This window comes from Lagenorhynchus albirostris, chromosome 21 (genome assembly GCF_949774975.1).
Source record: "Lagenorhynchus albirostris chromosome 21, mLagAlb1.1, whole genome shotgun sequence".
NCBI classification, from domain to species: Eukaryota; Metazoa; Chordata; class Mammalia; order Artiodactyla; family Delphinidae; genus Lagenorhynchus; species Lagenorhynchus albirostris.
Window position 1 is genome coordinate 12,706,483 of NC_083115.1, and position 18,010 is coordinate 12,724,492.

The following is an 18,010-nucleotide window of genomic DNA, read 5'->3' on the forward strand; positions in this document are numbered from 1 at the left end:
TCAGGCTAAGGCAGAAGCTCATGGCTGAGGAATCGCAAGAGAAAAAACGGCTGGCGGGCCGAACGCACTCCGTGAGCCTGGGGCGAGGAGGGCCGGGCCGGCTGGGATGCGGTGCAGGGTTCCCCAGTCCACTTGGGTACGTGGGGGACACCTGCGAGGCTGGTAAGGGGCAAGCACGGAGGTGAAGAGGAATGAAACCTCGAAACCGAGCCCAGGCCTCCGCTAGGCCGGCTTCTCGGCTGGCGACTTTGTTTTCCGCCCGTCGCCGCCGCCACCACCGCGGCGGGGTCCGATGGCTGCACGGCGACTCGGGTCGGGCTGGACGCGGGCCGCGGAGGCCGGGGAGAGGCGCCGCCAAGCTCCATTCACGAAGTCCGGGCGCTGCGGCTCGCCCGCGGGTCGGAGGCCTCCTCCCTCATCCTCTAGGTCTTGGTTTTATGAATGGGCCTGGCGGCGAGAGCCGCGCGCCCTGTTTACTCCGCTCTTTGTGACGTCGCGTCCCCGTGACTGGGCGCTAGCGGCCGGTACTCCATTCACGCGCCCGGGCGGGCGGAGGGGGTGGGACCAGCGGGGCGAGGGGAGTCGCGAGGGGGCGGGGAGCGAGCGCGGGGGGCGGAGCAGGGCTCGCGACCTAGAATGGAAAGAGGCGGGGCCTCGCGAGGTAGTAATGAATCTGCCCCCTCCCGGGGGAGAGCAGAGGAGCATTAATAAATCCATAAGCCGAGGAGAGGAAACTCTGGCTGGGGCAGACCGCGGAGCTCCGGCAGTTCGTGGGGAACGGCGGCCAGAGCAGCACAACGGGCAAAATACAATAGAGGCGACAACGGAAAGAAGCCCTTGGTCCTCTCCCGTAAACACACTCCCCTCACCGCCACCTCCCCCTTGGCACCGTGCTGCCTGGCGCCGAGGCCGCTCGGACTGCTATGTAACTGCGAGTCTCTGGGAGGAAGGGGACCGGGAGAAGAGGTTCGGCCGTGGGAGCCCCTAAGGGCCAAGTTTGCGGCCACTTCTGCCCGCGCTCTCCCTTAGCCCCCGCTCGCCCCTTCCTGCAGACTAGCTGGCCCGGGCGTCCTTCGCCTCCTCGCGTGCCCAGCAGCCGCGGTTCCTGGCGACCATGGTGACGGTGGAGGAGCTGCGGGAGATGGACTGCAGCGTGCTCAAAAGGCTGATGAACCGGGACGAGAACGGTGGCGGCGCGGGCGGCAGCGGCAGCGGCAGCCACGGCGCCCTGGGTCTGCTGAGCGGCGGCAAGTGCCTGCTACTGGACTGCCGACCGTTCCTGGCGCACAGCGCCGGCTACATTCGAGGCTCAGTCAACGTGCGCTGCAACACCATCGTGCGGCGGCGGGCCAAGGGCTCGGTGAGCCTGGAGCAGATCCTGCCCGCGGAGGAGGAGGTCCGCGCCCGCCTGCGCTCCGGCCTCTACTCAGCCGTCATCGTCTACGACGAGCGCAGCCCGCGCGCCGAGAGCCTCCGCGAGGACAGCACCGTGTCACTGGTGGTGCAGGCGCTGCGACGCAACGCCGAGCGCACCGACATCTGCCTGCTCAAAGGTAAACGCCGGCGCCGGGCGCGAGCTGGAGGGTCGGTGCGGCGGGGCTCCGCTGCCTGAGCCTTAGTGGGCAGGAGAAGAAGTGCCTGGAGGGACTCGTGGCTGCGGGATCCCCCCCGCGCACTCCTTTGTGCGTACTGGTGTGTGCGCGTGGTGTGCAAGGATTCTGTGTGTTTGTGTGCAAGCGCGAGGTCCTGAGGTCCTCAGAGACGGTGAGGGCTCCGTCACCTGAAATTCCGGACTCTTCCTGGCGATTCTGCGATTGTTTACAGCCACTAACGGTCTGGTCTTGCGGGCGAAGCGACTCAGCTGCGTTGCCCACCTTCGAGTCCAGGGAAGTGCTCCCAAGTGCCACGGTGCGGGAGGTGGGGGAGAGATTAGGCCTGTTGGTTTGGCGTGTCTGGGCCCCGCCCTGAGTCCGACCCAGAGATCCCGAGACATGGGGCAGGGGGTGAAGGAGGGTGAGCGCGGGGATGGGATGGGCCCTGCGGGTCCGGCTGGAAACCAGCCCTTCCTAAACGCAAAAACGAAGATCGGCTTGCGGGCCTGATGTGGAGCGATCTGTTCTCTCCTCCCCTGCTGCCCAACTCCGAGCTCCAGCTGGAGGGTCGCCAACCCCTCCCGCCATCCCCAGGCTCCGGAGCGGGAGGCGGGAGGTCCGAGTATCTGGGGAACGCAAGGCGGGACGGGGCCTCAAACTGCGACAAGTGCGACCTTTTGTTCAGACTCGACTCTCAGATGGCGGCGCGCGCTTAAGTGCGAAACTCTTGGGGAGGGGAGGTCTTGTCAAATGTGCAAGTCGGAAACTCCGAAAGGGCTGAGGGCTACCCAAGTACCTGGAGGGACGGGGGCGCCGACCGCACCTGCCGGGCGTCGGGCGGCGGGGAGCTGGCGGGTTGCTTGGGGCCCCTGCCGCGCAGTGCCCCTTCCTCCCGCGCCGCATTCCGCGAGTTCCTTCGCCCGCGGCGGGTCTTGGCCTCCGAAGTCCAGAGGCGTTTCGGACCCGGGCTATCAAAGAGCCGCCCCTTTCCCTGTCGGCGCCCCTGGCCCCCCTCCCTCCTGCCCTGCCCTCTCCAGACCCGCTCACTGGAGAGGAAGGGAGATGGGGCGGGAGGCGCGGCGGAAACCTCTCCCCGCCGCCCCTGCCAAAAAGCACAACACTGCCCAGTGCCGGCGGGCCAGGCTTGCCCCCGTGAACAGCGGGGGACTTTGTTCTCGGCAGTTGTTTCCTGGCCATTTGACCTGTCAGCTGCTGGGGAAATGCTGCTGTTGACCTTTGGTTGAACTACTAAGGCGATTTTGCTGATTTTTCTTTCTCTACGAGGGCGGCCTTTGGCACCTCAGATTAAACCAAACGCTCCTCCCTTCTCCTCCCAGCGCTTTAAGAGAAAGTGCCAGGAAGAGCCTTGCACCGGAAGGACCGCTAAGCCTGGCGAGCTGGGCGCAGGGGGCCCGGGGCCCCCGCCTGCCCTGGCGCCGAGCTGTGCCGGGAGCCACGCGGCCCCGGACCGGGTAGAGCGCCGGGCTGGGGTCCGGGCTGTTGACGCACGCCTCCTGCACTCCCTTGCATGATGCCGGCGTGCCGGCGCTCGTGGGGACGAGGAGAGAAACGTCTCTGGGACCAAAGTCCCTTCGAGTGGCAGGGGCTGGCCGGGGTGTTCTCCGTGCCGCGCTGACCTCGATCGCTCCTGATTTGGAGCCCGATCGCGCGCCTGCCTGCGCGGGCCCTGAACACAGGACCCTTCTCGAGGTAGGGCAGACGCACGTGGGGTCTGGGTTCGTTCTGTTTTGTTTTTCTTCCTGGAAGAAATCCGGAGAGGACCGCCCTAGGGTTTCCGGGCGCGCAGACACTTAGGCCCCGCTCCCGGGGAGAGAGACAGATTTTTAAGGCTTCCGCCTCGGGCTCGTGGCACCTCCCTGGTTCCCGCGAATCCCGCCGGGAGAGCCCGGAGCCAGACCTGTACCGAGAGCCGCCCTGCGGACCGGCCGCCCGGCGCAAGGCAGATGCTAATGTGAAGGCTGCGTTGGACGGGCAGCCTCTGGGTAAAACGACAGTCCCCTGGCGGTTGGCGAGGTGCCTGGCCCACGGAAAAGGCGTGTTTTAAGGGCTGTTTCCTCCCGAGGCCTGCACTGCCTCCTGTTGTCTGACCTGGTGCGGGCAGGGAGGACGGCCCGCTGCCTCTCAAAGTCCGCATCCTCTGAGCCGGAAAGTGTCTAGGCCTGGACCGAACTTCTCTCTCTCCAGGAATAGGCCCCCCGGGAGGAGCCAGGAGAGGTTCAGCTGGGTTTTTCTGAGCAAAGGGAGCCTGCCTTTGGAAGCAGCCGCCTAAAATTCACAGTTTGGGCTGGGGGGGGTGCTCCTTCCAGCTTGTTCTGCAGTGGTGGTAGAACATCTTTGAGGTTAACTGGGTCCTAGTCTATTCAACTTGCGTATTTTCATTTATGTGCTAAGCAGAGGCGCTCTCCACACAGGTCCTGTTTCTTCTTGACTTCTACTGGAAAGGCATCCCTAATGAGGGCAGAAGGAAATGGGCGTGGTCTGCTCCCCCAGCGCTGCGGGAACGTGCCTCTGGGGGAGGACAGCCATGCCTCCTGCACTCTCATTCCTTGGAGAAGTGGAATGGCAGGAAATGTGGGCTCATGGGCAGGGGGGAGCTGGGGACGGGGAACTAAAGGGAAACAGGGGGAGACAAGCCCCTTAGATTATCTTTAGTAAATGCCTTAATTGATTAGGGGTTGGGTAATTTTTTTCCCACCGGAGTTGTTCCTTTATTTTGCAGCCAATGGGCCTTCCTGGGAGTCTCATTTCATGTGCAGTGGTGGGTGTGGAATAAAAGTGGTCAGACATTAAGCCAGTGGAAGACTGATTGTTGGTGTCTGCCGTCCTGGAGGGAGAGTAAAAACAGCTGGGCATTTTCAGAAGCTCTATTACCCTTCCTGGCCACAGGCTATATAATTCTACCAATTAATTGCATTTTTAAAGGCCGATTTTCCCATTTCTGCCACTTTGAAGGGCAGGAAGTTGGCTACTCATTGCAGGCAGTTAATAACTAATACTACAGGCAAGAATTCATAGTTAAGAGTAAACTTTACTTTCTATCAATGAAATACTATCTGGCCTTTACATTTCCTAATATTACCCAAGGTTTGCTAAAAGCAGTAACCCAAATCACTACATTTTCTGGTCTTTTGGCTAGTAAAAGCTTCCCATTGGGGTAAACTTTTTTTTAAGCTCATTTTATTTAAAATCCTGTAAGACATTTTTAGGGACAGTTTAGAAAGTTTAGCTTTTCAGATTTTATTACAGTACACGTCTCCTTTGAAATCCCTTTCTCACTCCTCATAGATCCTTGGAATAGGGTTTTAGACAACCACTCCCACCCCATCCACCCTGGGTCAATAGAGAAAGACAAAAAGAGCATTTTGTTACCCTAACAGAAGTCTTCCTTTACCTCCCACAGTCTCCAAATAAATCAGTCTGTTTTGCAGAAGATGTCAGGTATAAAAACATTATCTTACTTTTCCTTCTATCTAAAATTCGTCTCAGCCCATGACCTTTGTCAGTCTTATTCAAGTTCTGATTTAAAAGCTGTCCTGGAGCTGTTTTGAGAAACTGGGAAGATCAACTAAATACTCCAACTTCTCCTTCCAGGTTGGAAGTCACCTACCCAGCAGTCCCCAGGCCTGATCATACAGACCTGACATTATGCTTCCTGTGAAAACAGCCACTAAGGCCCGTAATGAATGCTATGGGTGGGGTTCGGGTGACTGTCTTCTGTCTTTTCTTTCTCTGTGTCCATTTGCCCTGTCCATCCTCGTTTCCAGGAGGTCAGTGGCATCAAACAGCAGAGTCCTGGGGGACGCTAAGGTTGAACACCTCTTTCACCCAAAGGCAAAAGGACTGGCTTTTCTCCTTGCAAACAGGACACAATGCCCATGACAGCCAAGAATTGTTAGAATTACCAAAAAAAAAAAAAAAAAAATTAGGCCTTAAAGGTAATTCCTAACCCCTAGTCGAAAGCCTTAAAGAATTGTAAGGAATGAAGCAAACTCACTACTCTTTGCATCATTTGAACTGGATGTTTCCAACCAACAAAAGCAACTAAAGACAGGGTGTAGGTGTAAATTGAGAGTGGCAACCTGATTGTCCGTAAACCTATCGCAGCTCCCTTGGGCTTCTCCTGGATGCTTACAGGAAAGGTGGCTGTCCCCAACAAGGTGGCCTGCACAGAGAACTCAGGGAGGAGAAAGGGTGGCCTTTTTAAAGGGCCAAGAAATTCCTTGAAAAAAATCAGAACATCTGAAAGCAGATAGCTGGTTTTCTTGCTGGGAGGCAGTTCCCATCTAACAAAGAGGAAGTTTGAGAGGAAGAAATGTAGACTCTCAGCAGAAGGCGGCTTGCTGAACGGAGCAGATAGCACAGAAGGACTCTGGGAGGGGCTGCAAACAAGGTCCAGCCCGAGTGTGGCATCAGGTGTCAGCCCAGCTGGCCCGGGACTGAGGTCTTGACACCGAGCCCCAAGGTGAGAAGCCCATTTAGCTAAACTGGAAATGCTGCTCAGCATTTAGAGGGGCGCTTCCTAGGTCAACACCCGCATCAAGGGAAGTTCTCAAAGCCAAGGGACCTTCGAATGTCCCCAGACTTGCCTGCTGGGCAACATTTGCCTCGTATTGATAAGCTGTCCCAAGAGAGCGAGGCCATGAGCCCTGTCTGTGAACCGGTGATATTCTGAGCGTGGAGAGGGTCACAGGAAAAACCTGGCAGCCACGTTAAGATCCGTGACCATCGTCACCACCAAGAGACAGTCTTTCCCATCACAGACCCCATTAAGAGTCCTATTATGGTGAGACGACCAGCACTACGCCAGCCTGCCCTTTCCCAAGGACTTTCTCCCACATTCACTCCCACCCCTGCATAAGCAGGAGGCCAGCCAGTTTTCAAAGCTACAGTTTCTGTGAGAAGATGAAAGGAACACAGAATGGAACTTAGATGTAGTTATTCCTCAGGGGAATCAAGTGGAAAATTATAGTCCTGTTTCCCCCGAGCCCCCCAAGACTCTCAAATTTTAAAATGAAGTTGAGAAAATGAGAGCTTTAAGACTAGAAGGTATATTGTTAAATGAGAACATGAGAAAAACGGGTCAAAATTAGTCAGCATGTCTGTTACAGAATTACATGCAATAGGACGTAGGAGAAAACCAGGTGGGAATTCATTGGCGTTTGTGCTGTGAAAATGTGTTCAGAAGATGGAAATACAGGTCTTGACGCACCTGCTGTCAGTGTGTAGTTTGCAAATGAGTGGTTTGTGAACGTTCAGGATCACAGAATGTTGGAACTTACAGATGATATCGTCTGGAATCCTTACATTTGGAGGGTGGAAAACAGGACTTAGAGGGAATGTGTTAGCTGGGCTTCCACAGTCGGAGCTGGGATGCGTCCACACCTGTCTGCTGTGTCTACCCTGCACATCTGCAGGGGTCACGGGGTAGAGCGCTCCCCTCCGGGTCTACAGTGACAATAAGCTTTCCCTCTCATGAGTTTTGGATAAAACTTGGAGATCTAAATCTAGCACTTACTGGAAGGGCCGAGGCTCTGGTACCTGCACAGATGTGGGCTGGGAAGGGAGGCACGGAGGAGAGGGGGCTGGGGGCAGCCTTCTTCAATCCCACCCACCCTAAGAAATTCAGTTTCATTTCTGCCATGACCCAGTATAGAGCTACTCTATATTCTTCGGGATGATTTGAATTTTTTTTAAGTGAAATGATCCGTGTGCTTATTACATAATTTGAGCTCTTAAAATACATGTTTTCCCAAGAGATGTAAGACGTGAGTGGTACCCTCCAGTAAGCTCATCACCTGGCCAGGTGTCTGTAGCCCCACACCGACGGGGCTAATGCCACACTCGGGCTGGAGTCAAGGCGGTGTGTGGGGGAAGAAGAGCTAGCAAGTGGCTTTAGCTGAAGTCCCTGTGACGGGGACCGTCACCCTGAAAGCACAGTGCCATGAAATTACACGCTCTGTAAATGCAGCGCATTCAAGCAGCTTCTATTCTATTTCATTAAATAGAAAAACGCTGGTCACGACTCCTCCATGACTACCTGGAAAAGCACCGGAAAGAAGCAGTTTGGTGAAGTGTCAGCAGTGCTCTGTTCACATCCCTTCTGTTTCTGCGTGAAAACTCTTTCTTCGCGTGATGAAACCAGCAGGCAAGGCCCCTAGAGAAGGCCCACCGGGGAGGCAGCAGTGGGCAAGCAGCAGGGTGGGCTCCTGATGGCCAGCTTCAAAGGGGCTTTCAGGCCCCTTCTGTGGGCTGAATGCCGGTCCCGCCCTTACCTGCGGGCTGCCCTGCACCTCCGCTTCCTCTTCTGTAAAACTGGGGCTTGTCATGCCTTCCTCTAGGGCTACTGGTTGGATACCTGTGTGGGAAGAGCCTGACATATAATGAACACTTCCTTTTAAGAGGGTCTGTCATTTTTATGAACACGCATGGGATACCTGGAGGTGGCTTCCTGGCGTGTGGCCAGGGTGGGGTGTGGACTGAATGGCCCCTGACCTGCACTCCTGTGTCTGCACTGCCTCGCCTGCGAGCTCCAGGCCCACCAGGGCATGTTCAGCTCATCCGAGGGCCTGGCCTGAGTGCAGCACCTCGGCCCCAGAAGGAGATCCTTTGGTGATGCTCCTTGTAACTACCAGCCACAGACTGCCCCCAAAGCTAGCAACGGCTCAGGAGGGAAAACCTTTCCACTGCTGCCACCGAGGGACGCGGCCCTCACCTTGTTCCTGTCCCTTGAACAGATCTGCTTCTTCACTTGGTTCCTTTCTGCCTGTTCTCTGAAAACCCCCCAGAGGGAACAGACTCTTCAGTAATCGTGTTTCTCCACTTTGTTGTAATGGTGCCTTTCCTGACAGTTGCTATCTCTCTGTCCTGCTATGAGCAGCCTGGGGGTGACGACAGACAGCCCCCCTCAGGCCGGGTCTGGCCTCTGGGCCGCCTGCACCCTCCCCTGCACAGGTGCGATTGGCCTCGGAGCCCTCCGAGGGTTCTGCTGGGCCCTCCCCGCCCCGGATTGATTGACGGTTGACCCTGGGAGGTAGCAGATGTCCCTGACTGCGCAGGGCACTCAGGGCTCAGGAAGTGCCCAGCACCTGTTCTTTTGCTGTCTTAATTACCAGCTCTCAAGATGCCTACTGGAAAAAATAAGTAAAGCCCAGGAGGAGAAGGCTGTCCAGGGTCTGAGAAGTTGCCAGTAAAGCCGAAGTCACCTGTAGGTACCAAAAAAGAAAACCTTCATTGAGCTTCTCCCCGAGGCCCGGTGCAGTGCACTGGCCGTTCCAGTCAGTCCTCACAGGAGACTCCTGGCCTGGAAGCTTCATCACATTGTACAGATGAGGAAGAGGCTCAGAGAGGTTCAGTGACGGCCCCAAGGCTGCACAGCCGATGATTGAACCCAGACCTGTGAGTCCGACTGCAGAGGCGAGGCTCTTCAGGACTTCGGTCGGGTGCCCTGTCGTGTACCTTCTCAGCAGCGAGAACATTCTTCCCACCACTCTGAGCTTCCTTAGCTCCTGCTGCCCTCAGGCCTGCTCTTCCTCCGTGACCTTGGAGCCGGGCCCTGGCCCTCCTGTGACTGTTGGCCTGCCTGTCTAGCCGATGAGCTTTTGGAGGGCACCACTCATGCCTTGCATCTCTTTGAAAAAAATGTATTTTACTAGCTCAAAGTTTGTAATAAAGACACAGATCATCTTACTTAAAAAATTTCAAATCCTGGGCTTCCCTGGTAGCACAGTGGTTGAGAGTCTGCCTGCCGATGCAGGGGACACGGGTTCGTGTCCCGGTCCGGGAAGATCCCACATGCCGCGGAGCGGCTGGGCCCGTGAGCCATGGCCGCTGCGCCTGCGCGTCTGGAGCCTGTGCTCCGCAACGGGAGAGGCCGCGACAGTGAGAGGCCCGCGTACCGCAAAAAAAAAAAAAAAAAAAAAAAATTCAAATCCTGTAGAAGTCTCTAGAATAACAAGTGATGGCTTTTCATATAGATGATCAACCTCCGTTGGCTGAGTGACCCATTTCTCCTTCCGCTTTCTCCAAAGGGCAGCGTCTCCCGAAGTCTCCCATCCCAGGGCCTTCAGCTAGAGGCACTTGCTGGCTTTTCTTCCCACACACACCGCACTTGGGGCAGCGGTGTTTACAGCTTTATAGGGAAAGGGGACAGATGGGGGTGATAACGGGAGGGAGGCCGCTCCTGCGACGAGAAGTCCACTGAGGCCACCAGCACATCTGAAGCGGGCAGTACTGGCCCCTCAGCAGGTTTTCCCTCCAGGGAGGCTGGTCATTATGACTCAGCAGGAGCCAGGGCCTGGGACCAGAGAAATATCCATTTATAGCCTGAGGGAGGGAGTGGGGGAAACAGGAGGCCTCCAGTCAGAGAGGAAAAAATGTCTGCCCTGTTTCTGGAAGCCTTAATGACGTGGCGAACATAATTTTCTTTCCTCTCCAAAGCGGAAGTTTCTAGGGTTGGGATTCAGGGCAAGTAATTGACTAACCGTCACATGTTGGAAAATTGCTTTGCACAGTGGTGATCGGGAACAGTGGCACCCACCCTATCACTTAGTCATAAAGACGTAACGGGCTAGCTGCCTATGTGACCATCAGTTGAGTGGTTGTTCCAGAACCCGCAGACCCTACTGAATTCATTTATAATCCATTTTTGGTCCAACAGAAACTGCAAAAATAAAAATACAAGCAGGGCCAAACCTTGACAATAGATGGTAAGTGTCCCGCAAAGGGAAGTCCCAGAGATCACAAGAAAATCAGATATACAGGCTGAATGTCTCTCTTCTTGGTGTGTTTCACTGCCTGCGTCTGCCTGCATCTCTGCCCGCATCTCTGCCCACGTCCGCCCAGCCGGCCCTTTCCTGAATGGCACTGACACTATTGCAGAGAAGTTGGCCGTTTATCTCTTTTTACTTAAACGACCTTCCTTCCCCGGAAGACGACCCCACAGAGAACCATTCCAGGGCTTAGCAACTCTCAGGTCAGGAAATCCTCCCTTGCCCCAAACCTGTATGTAGCAAGAGGGATTTATTTAGATTTAAGCCCGTTTGCTCTCATTTTGGCCCCATGTCCATGGAACAGCTGTTCATGGGGCCGTGCGATTGGTATCTGTTCTGTTGCTGAGATCCGGAAGGGCCGGTGCCAGGGTAATAGTTTTTTATTCTCTCCCACATTGGAGAACCTCTCTAAAAGAAGGGCTGTAGTGGGGGGATGACAGACATTTTTGTAGGGCGCAGGGGCCAGCTGAAGTGCTCATGGAAACCCCCAGTGGCTATTCCCTCTTTCTTTGTCATCACTGTAAAGAAATTATCCCTTCTTCATCTCCCCTGCACATCCTCCTCTGTGTATCTGCATCCCAATCCGAAGTCTTGTCCCTAAAGCTTTCATTCCCGCTTTCGGGATGCAGTCTTGGCCGAATGTAATCTCTGCATCCCAGGGAAAAAGGTCTCCATAGCCATTATCTCTGGGCCCACAGTGCCACCCAGTGTCAAATGTAGGTACAACTAGCCCCAGCTTCCCACAGCTCTCCTCCATCAGGTAGGATTCAAGTTCTTTGTGGTTTCCTGCTGGCTCAGCGACCCCATTAACCTGAATATCTTTCTACTTTACAGGTGGCTATGAGAGGTTTTCCTCCGAGTACCCGGAATTCTGTTCTAAAACCAAGGCCCTGGCAGCCATCCCACCTGCTGTGCCCCCAAGCACGGCTGAGTCCTTGGACCTGGGCTGCAGCTCCTGTGGCACCCCACTGCACGACCAGGTGCGAAGAGGACTGCTTGTCAAAGGCTTTGGACGCAGTGCCTCAATGTGGGGAGAATGTGTTGAGTATCGGGGTGTGATGTTAGGTGGAGTCCACTATTCCTTGGAAGTCTTCCCCTTCCCTCTCTTATTACCCTCACCTAAGAAAAGAATATAAACACATACGTCCCTGACTTAGCCTCTAGAGTTATGTGCGGACAAGCAAGGAAGGAGGCCAGAAGCATGTGGACTGCCCGATTCAAAACAGTTCGGCTGTCCGCCCCCCATACAAGTTAATTGTAAATGCTAAATGGACATAAATGATCAACCAACCCTTCTCCCAAGAAAAGCAGCTTATGCCACTACGGTTCGTACAAGCCCACCTCTTCCAGCCCTTTCCTTTAGATGGAAATGGAGTAAATGTATGGGGTCCAGCAACTCTGCTCCCCAAATCCGAGATCACTTGTGTTGATCTGACTCAGAGGATTGTCGTTAGTGAAGCCAGCGTTACCTCATTTTGCCAGGATGCCTCCTCTTGTGTGTGAGGTGGACATGGCGTCTGCCTTTCATCTGCCAAGTGAAGGCGTATCCAGCCGAATAAGCGCCTAGGCCGCGTAGCTCAGCGGTAGCGGGTGTAAGCTCTTCGCGTCACAGTGGGGCACAGCCAGCTTCATCTGTCACGGGGGAAGTGGTCTGCCTGAACCAGCAGGTGGGGCCCATAGCAGAGCAGAGCAGAAAGGCCAGAGCCCATCGCTCCCTGCCGGGGCCCGAGCGGCACACGGGAAACCTGGAGGGGCCGGGTCCACGGGCAGTGTCCCCGGGGCCCATGAAAGCCCACCTGAGACTGGCTTCCCTCTCCCCGCCCCCACACGTCCCAGCCCCCTGCCCAGTTGCCTTTCACTTAACGACGTTTGCCGGTGGGGGGGTGGGGGGCGCTTTGTTTTCCCTCTCTGGTGCAGGGGGGTCCCGTGGAGATCCTTCCCTTCCTCTACCTCGGCAGCGCCTATCACGCAGCCCGGCGAGACATGCTGGACGCCCTGGGGATCACAGCCTTGCTAAACGTCTCCTCTGACTGCCCGAACCACTTTGAAGGACATTACCAGTACAAGTGCATCCCGGTGGAGGACAGCCACAAGGCCGACATCAGCTCCTGGTTCATGGTGGCCATCGAGTACATCGGTAGGCTGGCTCTGGCCAGGGTGCTGGGTCCTCCCAGGCCCGGGTGCTGGGCCCAGGTCTGGCGGAGGGAGGATGGGAGGGAAGAGGGAACCACGTGTAGCTGGTGTGTGGAAGGAGGGACTTAGGAAGGGCCATATCCGGGGGGGCTGCCTGTTTCCCCTCTTCCTCAGTAGGAAGGCTTGCCCGTGGGGTGTTGTGCAGGCCCTGGATGGTCTGACGGACCTAGGCAAACAGCAGGTGCTGTTAGCTTACAGAGCCAAGGACCTTTTCCTTGGACGTCCCCAGGTGCCGAGAGGATAAGACTCTGGGGATGGGGAGGGAGACAAAAGAAGGATTGGGTCATTGTTTTTGTTCCTGCAAATGAAAACCCTGCCGTGTGTGCGGGGATTGCGCCAGCTTCAGCTGGCGTATTTCCTAAGCGTAGTACATTTGTTTGCGTAGGTACATTTGTTTGCGTAATTCTCCGAAATACGCTAGCGGGGGTGGAACTCTAGAGGCCCTCCCCCCGTGGGTTCCTCCCTGCGCGGCCTCAGTCTGGGAGGCGCTGTTCCTTCAGGGGTTCAGCCGCAGGGCCCCCTCTTCTCCAGTCCTCCCCGCACCCTCGTCCCGGCTGAGGCCGCCTGCAGCCGCCTTCCGGGAAGGATGGGGACCTGGGCGCCGCTAACGGCGCGCCGCTCTCTGCCCCAGATGCGGTGAAGGACTGCCGCGGGCGCGTGCTGGTGCACTGCCAGGCCGGCATCTCGCGCTCGGCCACCATCTGCCTGGCCTACCTGATGATGAAGAAGCGCGTGAGGCTCGAGGAGGCCTTCGAGTTCGTGAAGCAGCGGCGGAGCATCATCTCGCCCAACTTCAGCTTCATGGGGCAGCTGCTGCAGTTCGAGTCGCAGGTGCTGGCCACGTCCTGCGCGGTGGAGGCCGCCAGCCCGTCGGGGCCGCTGCGCGAGCGGGGCAAGGCCACTCCCACCCCTACGTCGCAGTTCGTCTTCAGCTTCCCGGTCTCCGTCGGGGGGCACCCGGCGCCCAGCAGCCTGCCCTATCTGCACAGCCCCATCACCACCTCCCCCAGCTGTTAGAGCCTCTCGAATCCTCCCTCCCCTACACCTGTCGGCTCTCAGCCCGGGTTGGGTGGCGCCCTGTGCGGGCAGCAGGTCGGGACTGGCCCACAGGGGGCGACAGAGCTCCTTCCATCCATCTCTCTTTGGCCAACCGGGGGGCCAGCTAGAATGGCAATAAGGACTCCGAATACATATTTAACGCAAACAAACACAACACTCCAACTTAGAGCAATAATGTCTTCCTCGGCAGGCAGGGAAGACCTGGGTTTTGGTTTGTGCGTCAGTTTTACTTTTCAGATAGGAATTTCTTACCTCATTTTTTTCAGCAGTAAGGCTTGAAGTTAGGAAACCCGCAGATCCTGGCAAATGTGCCCACCCAGTTCTGTTGAGGGGGAGGGGAAGGGAGGGAGGGGAGGGAAAGGGACAAGATAAAAACAAGTTTGCCAGAAGTGCCTGGTTCTGTGTGCTCGGTCCTTTTGTTGTTGTTGTAGTTACAGGATTTTTTTTTTTTTAAAGAAATCTTTTAGGACATGGTTTTCCTTTCTAAGTCACCACCAACAGGTGAATAATTATGCTTAATAATAAATAAAAGTATTTATTAAGAATTTCCTCAGAGTATGTAAGTACAAAGAGTCTAGTGATGGTGAATTTAGAATATATTTATGTTAATGTGGATCAGCAGAGCACAACAGCATGCAGACGTCAAAGCAGTTAGGAAGTAAGTGGTGTGTTCAAGTTAGCATGATGATCAGCTTGCGTTTGTTACCGCTGAGAAGGGGGCAGGGTGGGGTGGGAGGAGGAAGAAAGGAAGGGACTACTTTTTCATTACAGCCTCCCTCGGTATCTGCCGGGGATTGGTTGCAGCACCTCTTCCCTCCATCGCAGATACCCAAATCCGTGGATGCGTAAATCCGCTGATTCTTGCATCCGCGGATACTGCGTCCGCGCATACTGCATCCGCGAATACGGAGCGTGGAGCGCACTTGGTTCTTGGGCACATGGGCCACTGAAGCGATTTGAAACCACAACAATACAACCGTTTCTGGTGATCAATAACTCACTGTGGCGGTGGAAGCATTTTTCTCATAGACCTGCCTGAGAACTTGTATATCATCTGTGATAAATGCCATATCATATAAGGTGCTCGTAAAAAAAATTGGGCGCAATTCAGCTTTTCCTGCAGTGAATCATTTGGCAAGGCCGTTGGGGAACCCAGCTAAGAGAGATAGACCCGAAATGGATCCTTTTGGAAGTGGAAGCACCATCTTTTTTCTCTCTTGCATAAATCAGAGTTTTTAATTTTAGGGGGTTTGCTTGGAATGAAGTACACCAACAAATTCTTGGGTTCTTAAAATTCGTGGTGTCGGTGAATATTTTTAAAGTGAATAGGTGAATAAAAAGAAGGGAGTGGACACCCCATTTCAGGTCCCTTGGAAGTCTAGGACAGCAAGAGAGAGTGAGTGAAGAGTCGGGCAGACTCTGTGGGGGGGCTGGCTGCTTGGTTTCTGTGACAGGCATCCAGGGCACTTGTGTGCCGTCTTAGAATCCTTTCTTGGGATACTGCCATTTTCAGGGCCCTTTCCAGATGGAGGAATGGCTTTTGGAGAAAGAAGGAGATGGGTTGGGCTTGGGGGGAGGGAGGACGGGACAAACCACGTGTTATTTAATTTGTAGTATTGTGGAACAGTGTTGTTACCCAGTACCAGGTTAGAGGTAATTCCAAACTTGTCTAGAAGCGAGAGCATGCTTTTTGGTTTTGTTTTTTGGGTTTTTTTAGCCTTCTGAGGATCTAAGTGATGCACATTCCTGCTCACCCATAAATAACGTCAAGCCTCAAGGTTGGAATAGTGTTGGAATGCTCCTTCTCAGCCCCACATCCCAGACAGGACCAGGTTCCTTACATTTCCTTCCATAAACATGAGCCTGTGTTGGCATCATTTGTCCTGCCTTTCCCAAGCCCTGTCTGAAAAAGTGTGGGTTCCCACAAGCAGATAGGCCCGCAGGAGGGACTGCTTGAGAGAGGAGGGAAGGTAGCTTTTTACAGAATGAGTGTACATTGGCCAAAACTTGTGTATCCTGCTTTCCCAGACTGGATGCCAACCACACGGTCGGAGCCCAGGACCTGCGCCAGACAGGTCTTTTCCCTGCTTTCCAATTCAAGTCTTCTGTCACAGCGTCAAACCACTATTTATAAAGCCATTTTCTTTGTACCCAATAGCAGCCCCAAAACTCTTAGAAATCAAATAGGAAATTGGCTTGATTGGAAACAGGGACTTGGGTCACTATTTCCCCATCAGAAGCCTCTTTGATGACTTGGAATAGCTGTAATGAAGACAGCACCGCAGGGTCTGTCCAAATGGCCAGTGGGTTTCAACAGGTGTCTCTCCCATGGAGTGATTTCTGGTGACGTGAAATATGTGTCATGGCTGGAAGGCATTGCCACTTACACCGAAGATCAACTGTGCTGTTGACAAAGGCAGTAGGCACTCTGGATCTTCCGTAGAGACTGGAGAATGCTGCCGGTTCCCTCCCGGCATCTCTGTGTGACCCAAGTGTGTTCGTGGAGCTTCCCCCGAGCAGTATTCGGCTGAAGCCGCCTGTGAGCCGGTGGCCGGGAGCTCCCAGCCTCAGTCGTGGCCTCCTGAGACCATTTTCCTCAGGTACCCATCCTAGCCCGATTCCAGAGAGTTACCCAAAAGGTTGGGAAGCCACGAGAAAAAACGTAGAATCCGCGGGAAGATGGGCAGAGGGAGGTGGGACGGGTGATTCAAATGTGAGGGGAAGGGGCTGTGAGATTGGAGGGGCTGCCAGGTCTCTAGTCGGTAAAGTGGTGGTTCGCCCTGGCTGCCCGTCAGCCTCAGCTGGGGAGCTTTGAAACCCTGCTACCAGGCGATCCCAGACCAAGTACAGCAGGATTTCTGGAGGAGGGACCCAGGCATCAGTAGGTTTCAAAGCTCCCCAGGTGCTCTCCGTGTGTAACCAAGTTTGGGAAGCTACTTTCTGGATGGCAAGGTGCTCTTGGAAGCTGGGTCTTGATAACACAGAGCTGGCTTGTCTGGCAGAAGCCACAGCCAGGGGTTTGTCACTAGTTCAGTGTGGTCTCATGGTCAGTCCCCTCAGCTCTGCTGAGGGACGAGATGGTTTCTGTCAGGAGCTCAGGGGCCACGTGACCTCCTGAATGAGGGGCCCTTTCAGGCCCCTTGAAAGCCAGCTGATCTGCGGAGCGTTGTTAGGAAACCGAATACAGTGTCTGGATGTCGATGTTCTTCCCTGAAAGTTTCCCTGTCTATCGAGAAGGATGGAGAGTGCCACCTCTTTGAAGAGGACCCTGCCCTTCCTTAGAGTTTATGAGTCATAGGAGAAAGAGGCTTCTTCAAGACAGAGCAATGCAATACTTGTAACTTCTGTAAATAGCCCCATGTTTCAGAGTGATGTCATTTCTACATTTGATATGCTTGTATTTCTGTAGGATGTATATAGTCTAGGGGATTTTTTGTTTGGTTTTGTTTTTTAGAAAAGTCAAACATGTCAGTTTTTATTTATTGCTTGAAAAAAAGATCATTTGAAGAGAAATAAATACATTTTCAACCACCTCTGGCTTGGTTTATCCTTTCCTGAAAAACTGCGCTGATATGACTTGGAAGATCTGGGTCATTTGATAATCTTGTGCACTGCGTACCATCTCCCGTGGAGACGGGCTGGTCAGATCTGTGAGCTCCCTAAACACCACTCAAGGAAGGTGACAGGAGAAGGCGGATAGGAATCTCAAGAACCTGATTTCTCTAGTCAGAGAGACAGGACGAAGTGAAGGATAAGAGACAGATGTCCTTCATCTGAGAGTCTCCTTTGTGCCAAGTACAAGATGGAGTGATAAGGATGGTTCCCAGGTGGGAGAAGTCAATCTTAAACAGCCTAAAGCACAAGTGACTAGGGCTGTAACCAAAGACTATACAAGGAGTTACCACACCCTTCCCCATCAGTAACGAGGGGGTCCATCCTGGCTCACAGAATCTTAGGAAGTTTTACGGACCTCATGTTCTCTCATATCCTGTAGCATGGAAATAGCAATATGCTTCCAGACAGAAAAAATAAACAGATGAAGATGATATGTCAGTGGTTCCCCAATGCTGATCTGGGCATTGCTTCTATCAGATTCCATTGGTACAAATTTCCCAAATTGTAAACCAAAATCATATTAGTAAACATGTATGTCCACTGTGTCGTTGTTATTTAACATTATTTTAGAAGCACTGACCACTGCAATTAGCAAGGGAAAGAAATGATGTATACAGTTTGGAAAGTGTGAGCCCAAATTATCTGCAGATGATAAGTATCTGAAAAACACCAGGGAATCAACTGAAAAACTATCAGAAATGAGAGAATTCAGCTAGTGGTTGATTGCAAAATGAACATGAAAAAATCAATAGCTTTCCTATA

General features: G+C 54.1%; 1 protein-coding gene across 2 annotated transcripts; it reads left to right on the plus strand.

Moving 5' to 3' along the window:
* The first annotated feature begins 693 nt into the window (after window positions 1-693).
* On the plus strand, window positions 694-17,164 carry DUSP4 (dual specificity phosphatase 4). Of its 2 annotated transcripts, XM_060136397.1 has the most exons (5): window positions 2,774-3,302; window positions 5,014-5,051; window positions 11,216-11,361; window positions 12,299-12,518; window positions 13,206-17,164. In XM_060136397.1, exons 2-5 carry the CDS (start codon window positions 5,045-5,047, stop codon window positions 13,589-13,591), a joined length of 759 nt encoding a protein of 252 aa, XP_059992380.1. In that variant the 5' UTR covers window positions 2,774-3,302; window positions 5,014-5,044; the 3' UTR covers window positions 13,592-17,164. The 2 variants fall into 2 exon arrangements, with proteins under 2 accessions (XP_059992379.1, XP_059992380.1); XM_060136396.1 differs by lacking the exons at window positions 2,774-3,302; window positions 5,014-5,051 and adding an exon at window positions 694-1,553.
* Window positions 17,165-18,010: the final 846 nt, after the last annotated feature.